The following is a 24,525-nucleotide window of genomic DNA, read 5'->3' as shown; positions in this document are numbered from 1 at the left end:
GCGTGTTGTCCAGGATATAGATTGACACGACCACGATATGATACGTGTGGTATGATACTGTTACATGTACTAGCTAACGATATGTATGAAGTGAACAAGGTGCATGCGATAAGCATGTTAATACTTCCACGAACAACCTGGCGTTAAGAACAACAGGGAAAACACGTTTTGTGTTAATAGCAAACTACATTTCTAAGAACAAAGTGACCTTACTATCCCGTACATATACATACGGATTATGAACTACAGTGGTCCTGATGCCAATCTTGAATCTTAACGTGTATAGGCACGTTAAAAATTGATAACAATACATTTTCTTAAAATACAATTTTAAGAAACAGTGCTGGGATTTTAATATTGCAAACAATATAATTGTAATTTAAATTTGACACGATTAAAACATAAATGAAACGTGTAAATAAACATTTTACACTAAATAACATTTGGAATGATAAAATGGTTAGTGAGAATATGTATGTGCTGACTTTTACATTGTTAACCACTCTAAGTGTCGGAAAAGCACCACATGAATCAAATATCAACAAGTTACACTTCGTTTGCTGGTGTTCATGCTTAAACCAAACTCCTTAAAATATTTCCGCTTGCACTTTAAACTTTCCACTTTCAGTCCAATGCCCTCCTGTAATCTTATACATTATTGAAACGGCTTAAATGGAGTTGTTTGATGATGTAAAAACAAAAGTTTTCTCTTTTACTGTCTGGCACTTAAAACCAGATTACACTCAAATATTAACTTAATCGTAATCACGTTTTTATATTAAAAGAATAAATAGCTTTTTACTAGGTTAAAGTAGTATTTTGCAACACTTAACATTGATCACTTAAGTTAATTTGAATGAATGGCCACCTGTTACATAAAACCAAGCGTGAAACGCCAGTTTATTATTGTTCTAACACTCGCACATAGGTTTACATTGAAGTCAACGACAAAATACCCATGAAAACGTTCCGTTCGTATCCTCTTTTACAACATGTCAGACAATCTTATACGCAGTGCACAACGAGGCTGCATATAATATAAGCCTGCTTTCGAGCAAATAAGATTAAAAAATCTTATACACTAGCAGCTTATTTTCAAAATTGATATCTACATAACATTACATAAAGCTATAAACATTAACATGGTACCATTGTGACTTTTGGAGCCAACCATGAGGGTAGATATAATGGGATTCAGTAAAAGCACATCTAGGGTGGGGTTATTACCTAATAGACTACTAGAAACAAAGTGTAGGGGTAAATATATTAACTTGGTACTAATTAAGTTGAGTGAGTAAAGTAATTATGTGGGCAAAACTGTTCGACAAAATTCAATAAAAACTTGTAGTATAGAGGAAAGTTAATTTAAAACCTCTAATGGATTGTTGAATTAACAATTTACACGAGTTTAAATGGGAAAAAGTATCTGCAAAAATCAATGAATTCGTATACTATATGGGTAATAGCTATTTACATTACAAGTGTAGTAAGAGCGTTTTTACATCACGCAGGTGAAAGTTGTGCAACGAGCGTAAGCGAGTTGCATAATTCACCTAAGTGATGTAAACACGCTCTTGCGTAACGTGTAATGTACAAGATTTTACCTGACCCAACAATATACACGGGGTTACGTGCAACATTTTTCATTATCCATTTCACTCATCTTCTAACAGTAACGTTCTTTTACAAACAAAAGCTAGGTTAAGGAAAATACTTTAAAGCATAACAATAACATCCAAGCGCACAGCTGATTTCTAGCGTTGAACGTGGTTGGCTCCATAGAGGTATATTTTTTAAGTTAAGCACTCAATGTTATTTAAATGGGTTTCATTACCTCACCGAGTGAGTTTTTTTCAACTTTACATCACTCGAGAAGTAAGGAAGTTGTTTACATCACGCTTGGGATAGGGAAGTTTAACATGGGGGGTTAGGTAAATTATTTAACCTCTTAACAGATTATTGAACCAACACAATATCACAAGTGTATCCACTAAAAAACTCACAATTAAACATAGCTTGTGAAGTCTTCACTACTGTACTTCTTCAGTAAGCATTTTACTTTACAAGTCTAGTATCTAACACATTGTGCATTACTACAGTTGCCTCAAATGAGACATTATGTCTCACCGAGGGGAAGTGGGTTAAATACGACAAATGGACTGAAACTCATTTCGTTGTGTTGGCAATCCTGGTTTATGAGTCGTGGACAAGTAAACATGTGCAGGGGTGGAGGGGTAGTCAAATACAACTAGGTCAAATCACATTGTTGTAATGGTTTAGAGTTGAGTCATGAGTAAAACAAATGCAGATAATGTTTTTTTAATATATAAATTAATTTTGGAGTGTTTGGGGTTATTTCATGTAGTGTACACATGCCACACTTTATACAAGCCAGATCTCATATTGTTATCTTATTAAACATGTCTAATGTGGAATACTTATTGGAAGTGTGTTTACTATTAAACTAACTTCTTTTCTTTACTAGTATTTTAATCCCTATAAATTCGTGTTGTTATTTTCAAACATTGCTGTTATAAGAATTAATAGCCTAATTTTCATTCATCATAACGCAAATACTACAAAATTACTAGAATTTAAAATATTTTGTTTATTTTCCGTAAAATATATTTATTTTCATCCACATCAAGTATATTTGCTTATATAAGTAACTAAAATATGACGATTAAATAGCAAAAGTGCAACAATATAACAGACAGGCACATCAAAGTTGGCAAAACAGCTGATGAAACACATGTTCAAATAAACAGCTGTGACGCAAAAGTCTGTTAGAACGTCACTGCACACAACTGCATGGGCTGCAGAAAAAAACATTACTGGTGGTTTTAAACCTTTAATAATTTCACAAATTACGTTTAATAAATTATAAGTCATATTGAATAAAAATACATTACTTTGTACTTTGAAATTGTCTAGTATAGATAGAATTGACTTTATATCATGATATAAAGTTAATGACTTAGACTTATATAGGGGCCAATGTAAACGAGAGAACGCCTTTTCTCTTTTAAAAGTATATTTTATATGACAAGAATAACACCACCACCGCAGCAAACCTGCAGTCTAGATAAGAAGACAAATCTTTTACATTCATAAAGTTTTTAAATTAAATGACATTGCTATCCAGATTTCTGAATGGATTTTCAGAATACATTGGACTTACAGTAAATACCTATTTTTGATACAGCTTATATTCAAATTTAGAAAATTAGGTTTTCACAAATTCACGTATATTGGAAGACACACTATACGGATTATAGACATAATATTAAGATTAATATAATAATTAATATTTAAATGAAACTGTCAATATAAGACCAAACTAGTTGTTAACATGTTTAGTGTGAATTAGGGCCAGTGACGTCATTTGCTTACGTTTATGATCCATTTTGTACGTCATGTATCTGTTCCAATCCAAAATCATCACTTTTTTTAGTTATTGGTGTATTATTCAAGTCATTTACCAATTAGATACCTGATCACCTTTTCCACAACCCACGGTATGTAGTATGCATTATCAACACGTTGACAAGCCCCATATACCTGACACAGTGCTGTGAGTGTGTAAGTGAATGACTTGTCTAACGGCGTAACCGTGTTCGGCCAATGATCACAGTATTGTTGTTGAGCTCCGCACGTGACGTCACTCTAGTCAGGCCAATAGCCTTCAGACCTTGACGGCCCCGACCTGGGGCACATCCACACATGCTAAATATGCCTGAATAATACAGAGACAATGTATATGTAACTAGGCCAACTACAGTTAGCTAACTGGACACAACGTGCGTTGTCACTTAAACTGAGGCGATCACGAAATTCCATTGGTTTGCAAAGTTAAACCCCGTTTTTTTGTAAGGCATAACAATACATTTTGTTCAGGGGATATTGCTCATAGTGTATTAACTTGATTACATTTATATAATACTTATAGTTTGTTATTTATAGTTTGTTATTTATAGTTGTTATTTATCTTTTATGTCTTGTTATTGAAGTCTTGTTTTCCAGTTTTTTTTTTCACTACTTTTGTACTGGCCTGTGATTTTTGTTTTTCCTCTGCTGCTTCTTCTTTCTGTAAGACAATAATTGTATTTTTCTTGTAAAAATGGTGCAACCGTTTATAAATAAATTAATAAATAAATAAATTTCCTGATAAATACCATCGCCCGTGCATTGCAACGGGTTGAGATCGCTTAAAAGGACAATACCGTTCTTTAAAGATAAGTGAACTATGAGTGTTGAAAGGATGAGGTGGCAGTTTAAACACATGAAAATATTCTAAAACCCGAAAATAAGTTTACCCTTATTATTGTTGAATCCCGCCAATTTCAAATCAGTTCTTAGACTAACAGTTGTTTGTTTAACTTACGATAGATTTAGTACTGAGAAAATAAGTTTTTTCCAACTACTCCAATAACCAAAAGGCATGATCACAGTGACTACTAACAAATTAATTTAAAGAATGTTAACCAAACTCCAACAATTCATCGTTCGCATCCCATTGATCGATTAAACTGATAAAAATGTTTGACAAAGCAATAAACAACTGACAGAACCGCAGCGTCAGCGGAGTTTACCCTTCAAACAAACGATGCCAGGATCCCTGTGGAGCTTATACAGATAACCAACCGGTCGACCAATCAGCAGAGGCGATGGTCATATTTTATTGTTGCTAGGGTGGCACACCTGGGGTGTGAGGGTGGCGTTTCCGTTTCCGCCGTCGCTCACGAGACTTCAGTGTAGCCAACTGTCGATCAAATAAGGGTGGAAAACCGTGATGGATTGATAATGTGTGTTTACTTATTCATTGCTTACTAGTGGTCGTCCAGTGTTCGAAAACTCGGCCAGAAATAAGTAATGTACAGGCTTCTCTATTTTCACCCCACGCAGTAAATATAACATGATTGTAGTTTCTTAAATTTGTTTTGATTTTCTGTTTATATTTTGTTGTTATTTTTTACCAGCACGGCAACCCATAAGGCCCATTTTATTATTTATAAAATTTCTAATTCCTTTTTTTGCTAATTTTTGTGTCTATTTTTATTTATGAAGTGGTTCTGCACACAGGCAAATATCTTTCTAACAGTGTGCGTAGATCTTCCCTGCGATACACACGAGCTGAGGAAAAAGGTTTTAAAAACCACGCTTGCCTATTAATATGTATTAAATGCCTATTAATAGTTGGAATTAAACATAGCCCCCCCCCTCCCTTTGGATGTGCAACGATAATATTCTATGCCGTGAAGTGTGCACTGTAAATTGTGTAATTATCGTTACCAGAAACTATCTTTGCAGTACAGTTACAAAAAATGACTCTTTCCGTTATACACCAGGATTTAATTTGTAAGCAACAATGCACAAGTTAAATTATAATAGATAATGTCTCCGTTTTGACCAAACCCAAAGTATTTGTGGGCAATCATAACGTCATTTCAACTTGAAAAAACATAGTGGTAGTCAAATAACGGAAAGTATAAAATTTGTTGTTGGTGTATAACAAAGTAAAAAGGCATGTCTTTACTTAGATAATTTACAGTTATGTTTTACGCGTAACCGGTGAATAAACCGTTTCAAAAGTTGCAATTTTTAACTGACATTTTTGGCAATTGATATTTAGTGCAGTTTTTGTTTTTTAGGAACTCATTGCAAGTTCAATTATAGATTGAACAGTATATATAGGATACAGTATAAATTCCATACTAGATGATAAAGTGTTATCATTATAGCGCACCCAAGAGGCGCACTAATTGGGCAGATTCGGTCTGGAGTGCTGAACAAACCATCAGATAATCAGACAAACAGACGGACAGATAGTGACGGGAGAGGGACAGATAACAGTTCAATGACAGAATAACAACAAAGATCACTCTGTATCCTTCCTTATTCACCTGTTATTTCTCTTCAATACTGACAAAGAAACATGGAAAACTGTTCATGTATTTACCAAACATAGGATAGACACTGGCACGACGCTAAAAAAAAGTTATGCTCATTTACTTATCTTTAGAATTTGTAATCGTTAATCGTATGATATTGTACCATGCGATTACTTATACTTGTTTTTGGTTAGATGCAATTTTTTAGAAATAAAAGTGACATTAAGCTCGACGGATAAAAGTGAAACTAAATCTATTGACGCGACATTTTTGACGCGATACAATTGAAAGATAGCTTAGATAATCGTTTTATTAAAAATGCAATACATTTTCAACAATTAATAAAGAAATTGAACCTCAGATCTACAAAATTTTTAGCAACAAATTTTACATTTGCCAAACAAACAGTTGGCGTAAAAGGTTATAATGAATCGTGTATTGATTCGGTTTGAATAAAAACAAAGGACTTAAAGATGAAATGTTGTAAAACGCTTTGGAAATAGCTACACGCTAGGCGAATAGAGGGTGACCTTTTTATTTTTAAGTACAAAGACAAAGTATAAACTTTTATGCAAATTGTACCAATAACGTAAAAGATAAATTTATTAAAAATATAAATACAGTAATCGAAAACAATACGGGTGAATCTTAACTCTGCTCGCCCTTTTATTAATTCAATTTTACAAACTATTTCCCTAAAAAAAAATTATAACTGCGATGTTATCATATTCTAGCCATTCTTATAATACTAGTGTGGAGAGTCAAATCTAAATCGATCATCGCGAACATTGTTTATGAGGACGTTACGAATATAAAACTTTAGAGATTTTATCCCCAACAGAAGACAGTTCCACTCTAATTCAACGTGAGGTGAGGATGGTAAATAAGGCAAATGAGATACAGTATCAGGTGTATTGGTAGCTGGCGCCACTGACGTCATGATCAGCTGATCAAACAATGGTTCTGACGTCACAGAGCCAACAAACACATAACGCCTCATTGTACCATATTGCACTTATAATGCCAAACTTTAGCGATTCAACTTTTAATGCATTTTATAAAATTAATATAGAACAAAGAGGTTATGTTAAGGATATAATTTATTTTAAGGAAACACTATTGCTTTTAATATCCCTTACAATATTAATCATGCAATGAGAGTTATCTGTAATGTTTTTTTTATACTACTTGAATATGAGCTCTGGCATATTATTGTGGAAATGTGAATTTCATAACAATTTATAGCATTGAAATTAAGAAATTTATAGTTTAAGTAGTTTATCTAAATTTGGTATGATTTTACAATTTAATACACAACTAACTACTTTATTGACAATATTTACCAAAAATTCAAAATTGTATTGTTTTAAATTGACTTCAAACTTGAACTAATTGACAAAGTCAGATTTTCAACCTGAAAGAATCCGTAAACATTTACAGAGTTTTGCACTTTCGTTTGTACAACCACAAATTAATCATCCGTTCCCACGTCAATCACAAACTGACGTGTAAATACGTCGGCCACAGTTCTAATATTGACTGATCAGTGTTGGGCGGATTGTTTGAATCCCCGGGGTCATACTGTACCTTCACTACACGCGGCATACAGCAATCAGCAGGAAGACTAGGAGATCATCAGTTATAAAGGTGGATTAGTATACTACTAGTTTAGTCCACAGTCAACATGTGGTTTGCGTCATATGAAATTGTACAAGTTTACATAGTTAACAAAGTTTTAAACAAATTTTCTGTTCTGTATCAGAATTAATTGTTGTAAAATCTACTGACCATGCAAGGCTGTCAATTGTCAGACCAGCTTTTGATACACGAAATATAATCTCAAATAAAAGGAGGGACTTTATCAAAGGGCAAATTCAAAAAGTACATATTCCTTATACAGGACCTAAAATGAAGGTGTTTTAATTTGATTTGAAAACGTGATAAGGACATCTGGATGCCAAAGGAGTTCTTATTAGGTCCTGTAGAGACAGTGATTTTATTTTATCACATTATTTGTGGTTAAATTATTTATAGAAATCATTTATACGATTTTCTTATTACATTATAGTTGAGTTAACTGCTGCCACACATTAATTTTGATAAAAAAATCAACTTGAAATAATATTCTTGCTAAAAATCAACTTATAATAGGCGTGTTATGTAAAGGGCTAGTTCGTTCTTCAAATGAAAATAAATAGGCCAGACAGGACATATGATTAGGTTGATTGATGATTATTAACCTTAGATTAGGTAACGACAGCATACATATGTATATTGTTATAGTGATTAAATAAGATATTCCTGATCACCAAATATTTTTTTAAATTTATTAGATATTTTGAAACAATGCACAAAAACATGAGTATTGTTAATAGAAATGTTTTTTGTACTTGGGTTGAATATGAAGCGTCGTATACACATATGTATGCTATATGTGTATACAACATAGCAAAAAATACAGTAACATACTACACACAATAAGTTTTTTTTTTTCAAAACCTTTCTACCACTTTCATTAAAAATACATATCCGACAAAGATGGTGTTGGCTGGTTTCTTTGAGGTTAGTTATATTATCTCTGAATGGCCAACTATGCTTATGTGAAAACTGCATGTGTCATTCGCATGTGCAATACTGAAGTGGGCGTTAAGATATCCCAGAGCAAACATGGGAAGATAAGCCGTATCAATGTTGACGCCAATGCCATCTGCTGTGCATTCTGAGTCTGTCTGTGCCATTGACATAATGTATTCCAGAGTTTTGATCAATATTGTGGAAGAAACATCCGCATCGTGTAATGTTAGCACAACAAAGGGGGAAATTCTGATGTATTCTTGTGGAGGAACTCTGGAAAACAAGAGTTCTTTTATCTGAAAAAGAGGCATTTAGGCTTGGTTTTGGAGTTGGAATTTCGTATAAAAAAGGGGAATGGTTGATAAAAAAATCTGAGATTCGAACTCGTGCCCTAAGATTTGATTTCCGCACTAATACCACAACGGTATTTTATATCGATGGCTGTTGTTGACCAATATAATCTCCCTTGCACGTGAACTTATTGCACTGTTTTACAGCGAAAACGTCGACGAGGAAAGCCATATTGGGAATCCCTGCGATAGTGGGACAAGGTCTCAAGTGTGTGATAAAGACGTGTTTCAAAGTGGGGACAGCCTTCCACAGGGAAACCCCGTCACACTTGTATGCAGTCGGGCCTCTTATGGTCGGTTGGTGAACGTTGAATTAGCTCTAATCTTTGCTAAAATAATACGATATGACACAAAGAGTACTTCTGAAAACATGTGTCTGTTTACAAATTAATAGGTTTCTTCGAGTTACACACACTTTTTTTGAACTTAGAGGAATGTTTCTAAAGGATAAAGTGTCCATGAACAGGACCTGCGTTTAATTAGAATGTCATACTAGATTTTAATATTATAGTATTGGTACAGCAACTTAGTACCGGGAGCAAGATTATTTTGTGTTTACAGCTTATATTGTTGTATCGTTCAATCATTTTTCAAATTGTATACAAATAATAATAATAACAACAATTATAATAAGAGGCATGACCTTCACCTAACTTTGCGCACACGGTAGGATACTGTAAAATTTTGTCTGTAGGCCTACTCGTTTTTGTATCGTGTTAATGTCTCCGTTTAGGTATAAAGTACGTGTCCGTGATCCTTATTTTCAAACTGTTAATGATCTTTACGAAATGACAGTTTTATGAATTATCTTGTGCGGATCTGAAGTTGACGTCTTAAGTCCTCGAAACGTGTAATCGTAATCCATAAGGGTTCATACAGGATCACTATGGAAGTACTCAGGTAATTGTATTAATTTTACAACAAATATTGGTTGAAATATGTATAGTATATTCCATTGTATGCAAAGTAAACTGATTTCACAATTTTTAGCTGCCGAATGTTCCTGCGTGTTTCGGCACTGACTAGTGTACTGTATATTGTGTTCCTAGTTGTTGAATTCTAAAGAGGCTGCAACATGAAAATCACAGACACTAAAACTGACACAACATTCACATTCCGCAGCGAGGAAAACTTACCTTTGACATTTTAATACGGTCGTGTGCAAGGTTATAAATATATTTAAGTGCATAAAGGTCAAATAAACAATTCAATCAACGAATGTAGAAAACTTCAAGTTGTCTAGGCACATACTTTGTATTGATAATTTCGATTATAGAGAAGTATAAGCAAGTGTACGTTTTTAAATTATCAGAAAACGTAACCATCCACAACTGGTGTTATCAATATACATATTATCATCGCTTTGAATGTCAAGGTTGGTTGCAATACCACGAACTTCAGCTGACGAGGAACTTACACTTACTTCCTCAATATTTTCAGGTTAAATTTCCCCCTTGTGGTTTAATAAAAACATGAAATGGTATTTTGGCCCTATCTAACTGTTGTAATTTCGATGTCAATTTAAATTTCTTGTCATAAATATAGACCCAGCTCACGTCTCTTAGAGGTGAATGTTAAAAGTCAAGTTGTAAAGGTTGACAAACAATTGGCAAAAGAGTGAACTGGGTCAGTCTGGACACTGGTCGTAAGCGATGTGCTGAATGTAAAGCAGAAGCGTTGAACAGTTTGGGCCATGCACTTTTATGTGTATCATGCACCATGCAACATACACTATTATGTACCATGCAGTTTTTTCTTTAGTTTTTTTGTTGTTAATTACTTAGTTCGTGTTCAAATTGTTATATCGATAAGTTATTTTACCTACGACCGTATTTTTAAGTAGCCGTTTCAGCTCAGTTCTTAGAATTGAAAAGTTTCACATAACAGCATTGTTTACTTTCATAACAGCATAGTTTTACTCATAACAACACGGGCAACGGACCAATGAGGTTCAAGGATTGAGGGAGAAGAAGTAAAATTGCAATGATTCGAAATTCAACTAATCAGCTGTTCAGGCCAATTTAATTGTTGAGTGGTGCAATTAGTGTTTGGTACACGTTTCGTTGCATCACTAGAGAGATGCACTAGAGAGATTTCGTTGTAAGCAATTAGAGGTTATAAACTAAAACATAACCTCTCTTTAGAAGTTTTGAGTAGTGCTTTTAAGTAATTAAAACATTGTCGTAGGTGAAATAATGTACCCAACTCGCGTAAATAGTGTTAACGCAATCGTTGCGTAAACTACTATAACTTAATACCTTTATAATTATTAAACCTTTGTAGTATGAACGATATAGTATATTTCGTACCTAGGGCCGAAAATGAGGTTTTGCCGGCTCGAGATAGTTTTTAGGTTCGAGACGAAGTCGAGAACTTAAATCGATCGAGAGCTGCAAAACCATTTCGATCCGTGGTACGAACGCTATTTTTCACCACACTATACCCTATTTCCACTACTCACCACTATAATAATGCGCACTGATAGTCAATACAACTACAACTTTAAGGTTATGTGAAGAAATAATTTGAGGAATCAGCAAAAATAAAAATAAATAGTTGCTAGGCAACGGTGACAATTACACAATTCTATTGCAATGCTATGGGTTTTGATTGTGTATTTAAAATGCATTAATGTTTTAAGTACGTGGACAGCTGATTTTGCGGCCCCGGCCTGTAAAAACCTGCTCGGTCCCCAAATTACGATGACAGCTGGCATAGCCAGCAAAACGTAACTTTCAGCCACCAATTAACGTATGCAATACAGCCAAAAACATCATAGTGTGGTGAAAATGCATTTTATTAGATACATATAAACGATAGGATAAGTATTTGCATAAACTGTAGTAAATATGTAACACTTACAAATAATTAAGAAAAAACTTCAGTTTTGTGTTGACAATGCCCGATTCAAGTCCTAAAATAATTTGTTTCTTAATAATCCACCACCAATCCATCTTTCCATCTTTTTAATCCTAACACACTATGTAATTTTTTAAACACAATTTATAATAAGTTAAGAATCAAATAACTGTTAGTAGGCCTATTTACTAATCAACATTATTCAGAACACCACATAATTCTCACGGAATTCAAATAATGTCTATATCCTACAAGAGGCGCGATTCTGAGGCTAATATTGTATGACGCCTGTCTATATCCATCCACCCTCTTTTGAGGAATTTCCTGAACAAAACCTCCCCCTGACATCTACTGTCTGCAACCCTTCGGGAAAGGGGAAACCAGGAAACGCTGTGAAACTTTGTTGACGTCAAGTAGCAAAACATGTTACAAACCTAGCAAACTGGCCTCGGGCAAAAGTACAAAGTAACAAAATGTTTCTAGACGTAGCGAGCTATTATTCGTATTATATAGTCACAAAACCAAACATGTAAATTAGACGATCAAATCAACAAGGTTATTTAACAGGTTTTAACGCTGTTCAGTATGTGTAGGATCATAGGAAAATCTTAAAGCTTCAAAGTTAAATTAGTACCAGTAATAATTGTTTTTTTTTTTTTTACTTTACACAAATAAAAGGCATCATCGTCGGATAACTAGGCGTTATAACTGTTTTATATTAGGTTTTCAAATAACGGATTTACAATTTATTCAAGCAAGCCACGTAATATTTTATAAACTACTTCCCCACAGCAGATTTTTTGCTTTTTTTGTAAGAAAACTGTTTAAATCCTAGTTCTGTTACTGTAATATAACGTCGCCCTATTGCTCGGTCATTATTAATCAAAAGCCTAATTAACAAAAATAACATCTATGAACAGTACTTCAGGATCGACTCAGCAGCTTTAAGATTTATGAAGACAGTGATGTTTAATCACTTGACCTCTCACACAATTGGAAAACCGACATGTATTTCGTGCTTAATAGTAACTATTTGTTTATGATCGCAAGCAAATATTTTGTTTCGTACACTATACAGCATAAATAATATACTTCTTTAGTAGTATCGTACTTTCTTTGACATTTCTTTGTTCTGCATTAACACCCTGTCAACCAGCCGTCACAATCATCTGTATGAGGGGTTCATTCTGAATATTGAATTTGTACACAACTGAATTGAAAGCAAAACAGTTTAAATAAGATTTTATACATATGAAAATCGCATTAATAAAAAGTTCTGTGGCTTAGAAATGATTTACAGATTTACATGTATAATATAGTTGTCATAAATTTCCATCGAACATGGAAGGGTGAGAGTATTGGAATGTTTCCCCAACTCCGGGTAGAGAGGTAGACCGCATTGAAGTACTTAATATTGCCGGAACAAGAGCCTATGTCGGTATTAATTTGCTGGTCTACATCGCAGTTCAATTAGAATTTCTAATATCTACATGTCGATATGTAAAGCACGAGGCAGATATGAGCAATTATTGCTGTTAAACCGAGTCATTGTTTTCAATTTGGCCACTGTCTAATGTTGTCAAAATTGCTAAATAAGGAAAAGTTACTAATATAGCTAATATATTCGACTATTTGGTTTATTTTCCGAGCAAATTTCGTTCATCTCGGTAATATAATATATTAATAGTCAACACGTTCACTGCTAATGACGCACATGTGCGTCATAAGTATATTAGCAGATATATAATACATGATGTATATAATTACATAATATATTTTAATCCACAATTTATAGTATAAAATTTATTTAATTAAAGATATATTGTCACTCAATTAACATGATCATGTTAATGTTTATGTTTTTTAGCCATTTATAAAAGTATTACATATCATTAGCAGTGAATGTGTTAAAAAGTAAATTTTAGTATTTAGTGTACGAGAGAGTGTTTTTAGATGCTATTGTGCCTCGTAAAACATGTTGGAGGATGCTAAATAATAGAAGAGCTTGTTGAAAGGGCAGACTGAGTGTCGATTAAAGCATCATCTGAAAGTTCAGAGTTCATTTTTGTTGGATTCGTTTGGAAATGTAAACTACTGCTATGAAAATAAATAACACCGAAAAACAATACATAATTTGATATGAAAAACGACGTAGCCTGACATTTTGGTGTGTGGGTTTTCTTCTTGCTATCCCTCTTTATTCTCAAAGTCAAAGTAAAATCGTTTATTTCCAAAAGTTAAACAAAACAATAAACAGATACAAATTATAAAGAAATATATTTTTCCTACAGTCACCCGACAAAGTTGGCTTCCTTGTACTGTTTATAGTACAGAAAGCTGCTAATTGCTGCATATTTATTCTTTGCCGTACGGTTTATATTTTGCCGTACGGTTTATACTTTGCCGCACATCAGGATTCCAACGAAACAACACAAAACAGCGTGGTTCTATTATGCACGTAATCCGTGTACGCTCGGAAATAGGTTGGCAACACTTAAAGATAATAATACTATGAGCAGCTAATTGACTATTATAACTACGATTTAACCTGTCATTTCGTGTTTATAGTTTCGGTATTTCTGAACTTCCTGGACTTTTCTTTTAAACGTTTTTAAAACATTCCTACGATCTTAATAAACAAAAAAATACATTTAAAGCATTTTTTTAGGCGCGGAAACCACTTTAAATTACAAAAACATACGGAACTATATTCTCAAAACGCGGAGCACATTTCTTGCCGAGGAAAAATAGCGGAGTGATACGGACCGCGGGTACTACTTTCTCTAAGGGCACCATTTGTGTTGCCAGCTGAATCTAAAAACGTGTTGTATAGTGTTTGAAAGACTAATTGTTTATATGATTTATAGTGACTGTAGGAAAAATATAATGTGTAACACGAGTGAAAAAGGCTTTTGCTGCACTCGAGATCATTCCAACAAACAACATGGACAACATGGTAAACATTGCTCTCGTGTGCAGCAAAGTGCCACTTTCACCACTAGTTACACAAATAACTATTTCCTCATAGGCATAAGCCCGTGTGCGGAAAAAGAGTTCTAGATCTGCTATAACAATATCGGTTACATTCTGGATATACAATAATTTTATTTGTCTAAGTAAAACATGTATTAATATACTGGGTGACTATTCCTTACAAATGAGTAAATATTAAATAAAAACATCATTTAAAAGTTAACATGTACTAAATTGAATGAGGACAAAATAACACGATAAGTAATTTCAGAGAAATTCTTCTATTCATAAAACTCTGGGCCACAAATATTTTGTCACAGCTATCCAAAGAGGTTTTGAATTCAAAGGGATAGAGAGTTCGGAGAGGAGAACTAGTTAGATACATGTTAAACCAACATCTTCAGTATACAATAGTCAATGCCAATATGTTAATGCTGATAAACATAGATCATAAATAAAACAATAAGTATGTGTTTTACAGGGTTAACCCCTAATTGGCGAATCTACCACCGTCAGACAAAACTAACTTTCACACTCATACTTACTAGCGTATTTTTGTGCAATGTTGTTTTGATGTTTTTTTTTATAAATAAATAGGTTACATAGATATTTACAAAGAACACGTTTAAACAATCGGGTACAATATTTGGTTTTAAAAGTACATTTCCCAAGAAACATTGGCTAAAATTCGCGAGTGTTAATGAAGTTTATAGAAAACGTTCATGATTTTTAATTTGGAGTCAGGCAGGACACCTCATATTGACGTACTCTTGATGAGAGTATGTCTGTAATCCGTGGATTTAATGTCAGAAAGTTGTGTCCCTTGTGCCGAGTGCAGAGGGGAGTGTTTCCAACACACACATATACATCTACACACACGCACACATAGGTACGACACTCATTTTACACACGAAGCTAAGCCGTTTTGATTAACTCCGCCGGTGAAAAGCATGAACACACAAAACATTTCTGACAATACCGTTGAAATGCTGTCTCGTCCCCTAAAACACTTGAATATCGTGACAATGGTCCAGTGTTGTTTTTTACAATTTATTTGAAAACATAAAACATAAATATTGGATTTTTGTAACATTATTTTAAACTAACTTTATTGGTTATTCTACACGTACTGATGTTTAATAATCATTTTACCCGATTTTAAATGAAATTTCACGAATACTGTAATTTAACATTAAAAACAGATTAACTGTTCAGGAAGTGAAATACTGTAATTTCTTTACTCGTGTGACGTAGGCACGTGTTTGTACTAAATTACAGTTATCAAGAATGACATTATAGCAAACTTCGTAAAGTTCACTCAGTAAAATGACTTGAAATTTTGTATTTAATTAAACTTATACATAAGAATAAGATTTATGCTTCGTTGAAACATAAGAACTGTTGTGACCAATTAAGATAAAACTGTATACAATTTAAGTTTCGTTACATACCAATGACGTGAATAAGTTGAGAAGTTTTAAATAATGCTGTTTATAATTCGTTAATAAGGTATTGTTAATAAAACATAAAGGGTCGGCAGGGCGTGGTATGCAGACGGACTTTTTCAATGTATCGTGCAGCCGATATTAATGGTAATGCCTTGCGTTTTAATGGGACTATGTTTTTGCAATGTGTGGAATGTTTACTTTTTTTAATTCAACACACGAGTTGGATATATCTAGTAATTCTGAATATTCCCAATCTAAATATTAGTAGCGTTAATCAGATTCCACCTCACATACCCATATCTTACTTGATTTGTATTGAGCGGTGCAATACACTTTTTAACATCAAATTTTAGCCCTTTTTATGGAACTAGAAAATGTTTCTACTAATGAGAGAGAGAGAAAATCGTTAGAAAGAGAAGACTATCCTTCTGGAAACTGGAAGTGGGTCTCGGGCTCAAGTGACACCAATTACAAATGATTTTATCTAAGTAATAATTCCTTAGCCCTCTAGGGCTAGCCTGAAGTAATGGGCAAAACAATTCCGAGACAGAGCCTACCGTTCAATTCGAAGGTAAAACATAAAAAATACCATATTGTTATCACTACTCTTGTTATTCTCTAGTCAAGCAACAACTGGAAGACACAACGACGTGTCCAAGAGGCGATTCTGCTGTCTGATAGTGGATAATCTGAACAAATGGCCTTCTAGTTGTCAAAAACATTATCACTTATTCGCATGGGAAACAACGAAGAATGCAATAATGAGGTAATGAGGTCAACAGGTGAAAATCAAAAGTTTAATAATAGAATTGTCAACTTACATAACTAGAAACCAATATGAGTTTTGTTGTCAGGATACATGTTCGAAGTGTTTTTTTTAAATATTTTATGTTATTAATAGGAAAGTGACTAATTTAGAATCGCAACATTAAAATAGTTTTGCGTGTTACTGGGGAAACCATAGCCATAGGCGTCGACTGGATACAATTTATTTATTACAAGTTCATTGAAAGCGTAAGAATTATTGTTTTAACGCTACCAAATTAAAGTTGTAAAATACAAAGCGTGTCACTGTTGGTCGTAATAATATCTACGTGTATAATGTGTGGCAAATTCTATTTGTTACTACTCTAAATCTTTTTGTACATTCTTTGAAGTACTTTTAATATCATCATGGTATTAGCGTTCACGTTGTCGACCCAGAATGCATTTCACTAGATAATTTCACTTTGTCGATCGCCGACGTGCTGGCGTCTCAACTATCTTGATTACTTTCTCGGATGGTTTGGTATTTTATGCAGTCCAAAATCTCGGAGTTCATTCCATAAGAATGGATAATTGAGTACAGTTAGAATCCTTTCTTTTGAAAGAGAACTCCGATTATCCCATTTGAGATTTTCCATTAAAAAATTAACCTATGCCGGTTAGTTTTTGGGTTGATCATTTGTATAATGTTACATATAGATAAATTTCAGTAACACATTTTTAGCATTTTTGTTTAGAACTTGTTCACTAGGTACATTGTTAATTGTTTATTTAAAAATTATCTAATAACAAGATAAATAATAATAATAAATAATAACAAAATTATTTATCTTAATAACAAGATAATACCGACCAAATGATTTGCTATGTTTTTTAAACGTGTGCTATATATTGATTTACCCTAAACAATTGAATTTTGACGATCTCCTTCAATAAATAAATGCTAACACATCTTCATTTTCCTATGCATGTAAAATAACAAAAGATATAAGACATTTATTTTATATAAGACGTATCAACTTTACTCAAACGTAAAATAGTAAAATGTGTTTAACAACTAACTTATGGATGGGCCTCTTCTCGTTGAGTGTGCTGCTTTCGCAATTGTATTTTCCTATTTGATTTAATCCTACAGCTTATCTAAACTTATCTACAACCCTACTTACTGCCCTAAAAACTGGCAATGTTAAACAAAACCCCGTATCTTACAGCTACAGATAAATAAAACACCGTTGTGTTTTAATTTTGAGCCCGACAAACGCCTTAAGTAGGAATGGATTTGGCTACATAAGGGTAGTAATTTTAGCAACTCCGTATCTTTTTCCATTTTAACCTCATATTTCACGTGTATTTGGGTCTAATACGCATCTAGAGGGGCGTCCCCATCTAAATCTTGAATAATAATAATCTAAGATAATTTTTAAACTTAAAGATTTGTTAACAAACTTCGGCTTCATATTATTGACGGTTGCACATTTGGCACTGAGTATAGCCTACAGCCCCTATGAAACAATTACAGATTCTCATAGCCTATATCGTCCATATGGGTTTCCATCGCTCGCCCTCCAAGTCACAGGTTTAATACATTAGCAGTCAAAACGTTGCCAATGGCGCCTCTACGCTTTTCACAGCCTCCCCCTGTTATAAGACTAACGGGCGAAATAAAGGAAAATTGCCTGTCATCAAGAGGGGATGTTTCTTATGATTCGCCCCTTCTTCTCACCCAAAAATACATTGTTCTTTGGTAAAGCTATGTCCGTTACAGCAAGATATTATTCTAGTCGATATTACTCCTTAATTGATATCTGCAGATTACCTAATTGTATTAAATTCATTGTGTTGGCGATTAAAAGTGTTCAAAATAGACTATAATGCTTTAAAATACTTATTTTAGCTATTTGAACGATTTAAAACGAGTGTTTAGAACACAAGATTGACGGAAGATTTGGACAATGTTATGTATCAAAGTACAACTGTGCGTGTAACCAAAAAATACATTGTAGGACTGAAAAAATACCTAACTAACTTTTAGCACAATATAGAGGAGTAAACCAAGCACTAAGTTCTTAGATTTTAATTTCCATTTTCACGTTGGCCAGCTCAGGGCTATTTTTATAACAGATATTACCGAAGATCAGAAAAGTAGTTTCAAATTTGTGTTTTTTGTTTGGAATAGAAGAAAATACTATTTTGAAACACATATTTAAAGTTTTGCGTAGTTATAATTTTAAAAAGCTGGTTTAAATAGTTTCGATTAGTTAGAATTATTTAAATCCCACAGAAGTATAGTATTATATATTAGATATAATTACTGGCAACAAAAGTTAAAATTTTAACATCGTTACACGTTGATGAAGTTCCTTGGCAAGACCATACGACAGCTGAGTTCTTTGACCTTAGTTGTACAGCTTTGTAACACAACAGGTATGACGTCAGTAAGTAGGTCAACAATGGTTTGTTTGGTTTTGTATTTGTATGATCAGCTGTTCTACGTTATGCAACTATAATTGTGTCATTCAATTGACAATACAATTTCTCAGTGAAGATGGTGTTTTATTATCCGCTTTTCTAAACACGCTAAATTTACAGGGTGTCCGGTCATGATTGTTAAAGAAAATTATTGGTAAAAATACATGGTAAAAGTGAGTAGAGAAATAATTATTTTTTATTTCGAACTCCATTATTCTTCGTAATTATTGCTTTTGGTGTCACCATGTTGTATCACTATATATTTTATCGTCAAATTGGAAAGTAGTTACAGGTTTGTTTTTTGTTTATGTAAAAGTAAAGCTAATTTAATAAGGACAATTGAATATTTATTAGTCGTAAAACTCTCCAACCAAAGAATTAAGCTAAAAATTTTATATTCTTTGATTTAGTTTAAAGTATTAACTTTCACGAATAGTACTAAGTAGAATTTCATACAACAGCAAAATGTTTAGGCCTATGTATTATTGTATTGTCTTACCTTTAGCGTTGGGCATCATTCAATAACTATTACTATGTAATTTGACATATGATATGCTGGAACACTTATGATCAAATCCTGTATTTAATTTATACCTTGGTACATTTATCAACTCAAACTCCTACATTTTCCAGCCGACTTCTACTTTAGATATAGTTGTATACAGTTAACCGGATGTTTGTTTCCAGAAAATCTTCAAAATCAAGTTCTACTACGATACCACACCGTTTCACTACCTACAAATTGCCTTAAAATGTATAAGAAAATCTTCATTTACTATTCAGAGAATGTGTTTTCAACCTCTATTGCTAAGAAATTATACTTTTCTCAGTAACAAGCTGTTAACGTAGAGTAAATTTAAATATCAATGAGTTACAGGGAACCCGTGATGACAGTTATTATATGGTAATTATTTATTAATCAGTTCGCTGAAGAGGACGGACGATAATCGCACAGTCAGCTGTCTGAGGCGAGTGGTCGCGCCCTGGTTGTGTAATAATGAGACTTGTAACTCAAAGACATTCGTATTGCGTTTAACTGTTTTTAAATATGTATTTACTTTTTAATTATGGCTTAATTTTGAGGCGTTTCACCCATCCCATGTTCATTTTAAATCTATAATTATGTTAAAATATTCCGAAAAAGTTATTAGAAACTTCCAAATATGATTTGTAAGTGTATAAATAGTCTTTAATGTCAATAAGAAGTGTTTTAACACACCAAATCTAATGCTTGTAAATGTAGATCAACCCAACCTAATTAAGAGAAAACAATTACTTTTTAAGTGGGTTGGAACTTGTAAGTGAGTGGAATGAATCCAAAAAACTACTTAACCATCACTAAATTTTTTATATTTTAAATTTGATTATTATCATTGACTAATTATTAAATATTTAGTGTCTATAAACTAATTTATTTCAAACATTAAGTAAAATAGAACTGATTTTTATACAAACATTAAGTAATAAATAGTACTGTAATGATATGAGATGATAACACGTGATAAAGATAATTTTACAACATAAATAATAGATTACAAATACATAAATAAACAATACAAAACTGTATTTAAATAAAAAGATTTGGTATAAATTACATCGACGGATATGCTCATTTTATACTCAAAATGACGTGAATCTATAATTATTCAACTTATAATTTCGGAATAATTTTCTCTCACAATTTTTTTACTAGGAGGTAACATAATTTGATAAACATTTAACACTATAATCGTATCCTAAGGTAGTCCGTGCAAATGATATCAAGCGTATTTTACACAATCTAAAGCTGCAATAGAAAACGATTACAACCCCATTGAGTAATCAGTTTACTAACGATATTGTTGCATATTGTTATTGCAAAAACAGGGTTTAAATTAAGATAAAAGTGTAAGTAAACAATTAATTTACCTGCTACGGGTGACAGTTTCCGCATCACACACCATCTCGTCTTCCACTGTAACAGGCAACAACACAGCTGGTTAAACAACAACAGCAACAACAACACAGCTAGTTAAACAACAACAGCAACAACAACACGGCTAGTTAAAAACAATAGCAACAACAACACAGCTAGTTAAAAACAATAGCATTGTGAGTTTCGAATTAATATTTCATAAAGTTGTTTGATGTGCAACATTTTAACCTCCATGAACAGATTTGTTTAGCCACTTGTATTTTACACTGTGTATTGTAAACGAAGTCAGGCATAGAACTAGTAGTCACTCTCAGTAATCAATACCGGGTTAACTTCATATCCTATGTAACCTTACTTGTTTCAGCTACTTTTTACATAAACCCATGGACAACAGGTCCCACCATGGATATACTTAACACGTTAACCAGGCTAGGCCTAGAGAATATATTATCATGGCCTACAGCTAAAACTCATCGGTGATTGGCGAGATTTGAACCTAGGACCTCGGGGACCGATGTCATGCACTCTATCACTATTAGCCTATGTATTATCCATATTTTAGGTCACAAATTATGATTTTATATTACTCACACTGTGAGAGACTCATTGAGATGTTATAAAAAAATAGAAATAGCTACGTCCACTTAAATGGGATACTATATGGGATACTATTTATAGTATACAAAAGACAATGGTGACAGTCAATACCACACTATGGAATATGTAAAAGATATTAGTGATGTAGTACATCGCTATTTTAAACGCGATTCCCTAATTTGTGATGTCACGGACGATTACTTCAAAATAAAATTTAGAACGACAAAACTGAAAAATTCAATACAAAAAAATGAGTTCGTCTTCTCTTAGCAAATCAAAACAACAAACTAAACATGTTTACACTAAAACAATTAAAACACATGATTAATACATAAAAATAACTCATGAAAACACAACAGTCTTATTAAAAAAAAATCAGTCTCTCAGCAAAAAGCCTTTTAAATAGATATTGAGGTTTCAAAACTGACTAGTCATACAACGACACACATATTTACACGAATCTCGATACTCACCGAGGATTTCCGCACAGTTACAGATTGTATTTCACCCCATTCACAACGTGCAATAGCCTCCCCTACCCCCCACCCAAGCTATGGATGTGCCGACTGCCGCTGCCGCTGCCGGTTACTGTTATGACCATACGAGCCTTTTATCTCCACAGGCTTGTATTGTTACAGCCCAGTCATCAGATTGCAATTTTTGGAAATTTGTTTCAAAATGGGAATTTATAAAAGTACAGTACATTTGGCAGAAGTTGTTGTGTCGGGTGGATTCCCCTACATAAAATAAGCTTTTGAAATATTTATAAAAGTCTTAGGTCTGGTAGAAATGTCATTTTTTTATTTTAGGTCACCTGACGGTAACCCCATAGAGGTCCTTGACAAACTATGGTCCTAATCAAGAATATGAAATCAGAAACCTTTATGAATCATAAACATAAACACATTATTTAACTGACCCGAATCCTTACTAAAAACATCAACATAGTTTGAACAGTTTCATTTGCAATGTTAAGTAGGCTAATGTTTACTTTCGGGTCAGTAACATAATTTGTTTATGATCCATACCGTGTCTGTTCTAGTATACGTGGTTCTAACCTTTATATATATAGGTAACAGGTTCAATTCTGTTCCATATTATGGCCATTTATCGTTGGACTGTAAATTGAATGTTGATGTTATATGGCGATAAGATCAGATTTTAGACCGTTCTTAGAGAGAAAACAGAGAGGACATATGAAATGATTAGAGAGGAGGGAATCAGAGTAGTTTGAATACAATTCAGCATCAGGCTTGATTAGTAGGTACAAAATGATATTTGGAAGAGATTTTACCTTGAACTATTTTCTTCTTAGTAAATCTTGACGTGTCTTTGAGATATTTAGAGTTAGTGAAAATAGAGGAAAACTAGGTTAAATTCTTTGATAGAGAAAAAATGAGTAAAATATCAAGAGCAAAAAATAATTGACCTTTTTTATTTCATCCACATGAACGCAGAACCAAAAAAACAACAATAGTATAAAAAGCACATATTAATAATTAAAACCCCAAAACATGTGTTAGAGCCTGGTTAGAGCGAAGACCAAAGGCAAAAATATTTGAATGATTAAACATATTATGTATTGGACAGACTAATGGCAAAATAAATCAAAAGAATACTTAACCTCATAAACTACTAATGTTAAGTTGTACATACACAACATTAACCTAATCTAAATAATCCCGTATTATTTTTTTATAAACAGTGTATAAAGGGGCTATAAACGGCACTACAAATCTTATTAGTTACATCCCGAATCAACGGTTTGCTTTGCTGTCATTTACCATGTGTTTGCGATTTATTATTCGTGTATGAAATGAAACAACAGTCGTTGTTCGATAAGTTTACATAGCAATATTAGTGGTTACAGATTTAGTCAGGTCACATGAAATTAAATATTTATACGAACATAATTGAAACATTGCCGTATTTGATCGGAAATAGCATTTATAAAAAAACAAATATTATGTTTCCACTAGCAGAAAAACAACAATTACTACAGCGAATTACTTTAATTACTTTCACTAAATACTGCATAACATTACATAGCCTAACACAAAATCAATCATTTCATGTCAAAAGATGTTTAATTCGTCTTTTAAACCTTCACTGTATCACGGAAGTGGTTGATTTGCAATGTTGTCCCTTACTTTGAATTAAGAATATCTTGAGGAAAGTTAAATACAAATTCAGTCGCGAAGTAGACAATGGAATGTGTCACTTCAAGGTAATGTAACAACGTGACTTATCTGACGATTGACTGTAAACCACGTTGAGGTCAATGAAACCGAAACATGACCTATCGTACAAGAGTGTGTAACGTATGTTATCTCGACAATATACACTTAGCTTGACCCTCCTGGGAGCTCTTTTGAAACGTTCCTGATAAATTTATGGTTAGTTGTGAAATTCATGTTTGAGTCATGCTGATATTCTCGTTAATATAGGTAAATTACGATGTAGTCACGAATACTAGAAAAAATACATACAATACAATACCTCAATGCATTAATACAAGATATTTTTGTATTGTATTCAACGTGGGATTCTCATAGGTAAAAATGATATATTGTAATTAAATTTACATAAATTATTACGACCGACATTAACAAATTGAATTTAATTGTCATTGTAGGTAAATTAGATGCTAGGAAAATGTATTGGGATCCTATATTTATTATGAT

At 33.1% G+C, this 24,525-nt stretch overlaps 1 protein-coding gene across 3 annotated transcripts in view; it reads right to left on the bottom strand.

Moving 5' to 3' along the window:
• The window catches only part of LOC129005949 (uncharacterized), a 196,569-nt gene that overhangs the window by 111,385 nt on the left and 60,659 nt on the right, over positions 1-24,525 (bottom strand). For all 3 annotated transcript variants that reach the window (XM_054434986.1, XM_054434987.1, XM_054434988.1), the window contains exon 2: positions 21,238-21,283. In XM_054434986.1, the coding sequence (XP_054290961.1) occupies positions 21,238-21,283 (46 nt within the window). The remainder of the gene's footprint in view (positions 1-21,237; positions 21,284-24,525) is intronic.

This window comes from Macrosteles quadrilineatus, unplaced genomic scaffold (assembly GCF_028750875.1).
Source record: "Macrosteles quadrilineatus isolate MER2022 unplaced genomic scaffold, UCM_ALF_1.0 Scaffold_46__1_contigs__length_943047, whole genome shotgun sequence".
NCBI lineage: Eukaryota > Metazoa > Arthropoda > Insecta > Hemiptera > Cicadellidae > Macrosteles > Macrosteles quadrilineatus.
Note: the sequence above shows the minus strand (reverse complement) of the source record. Positions and strands in the feature narration are given on the sequence as shown.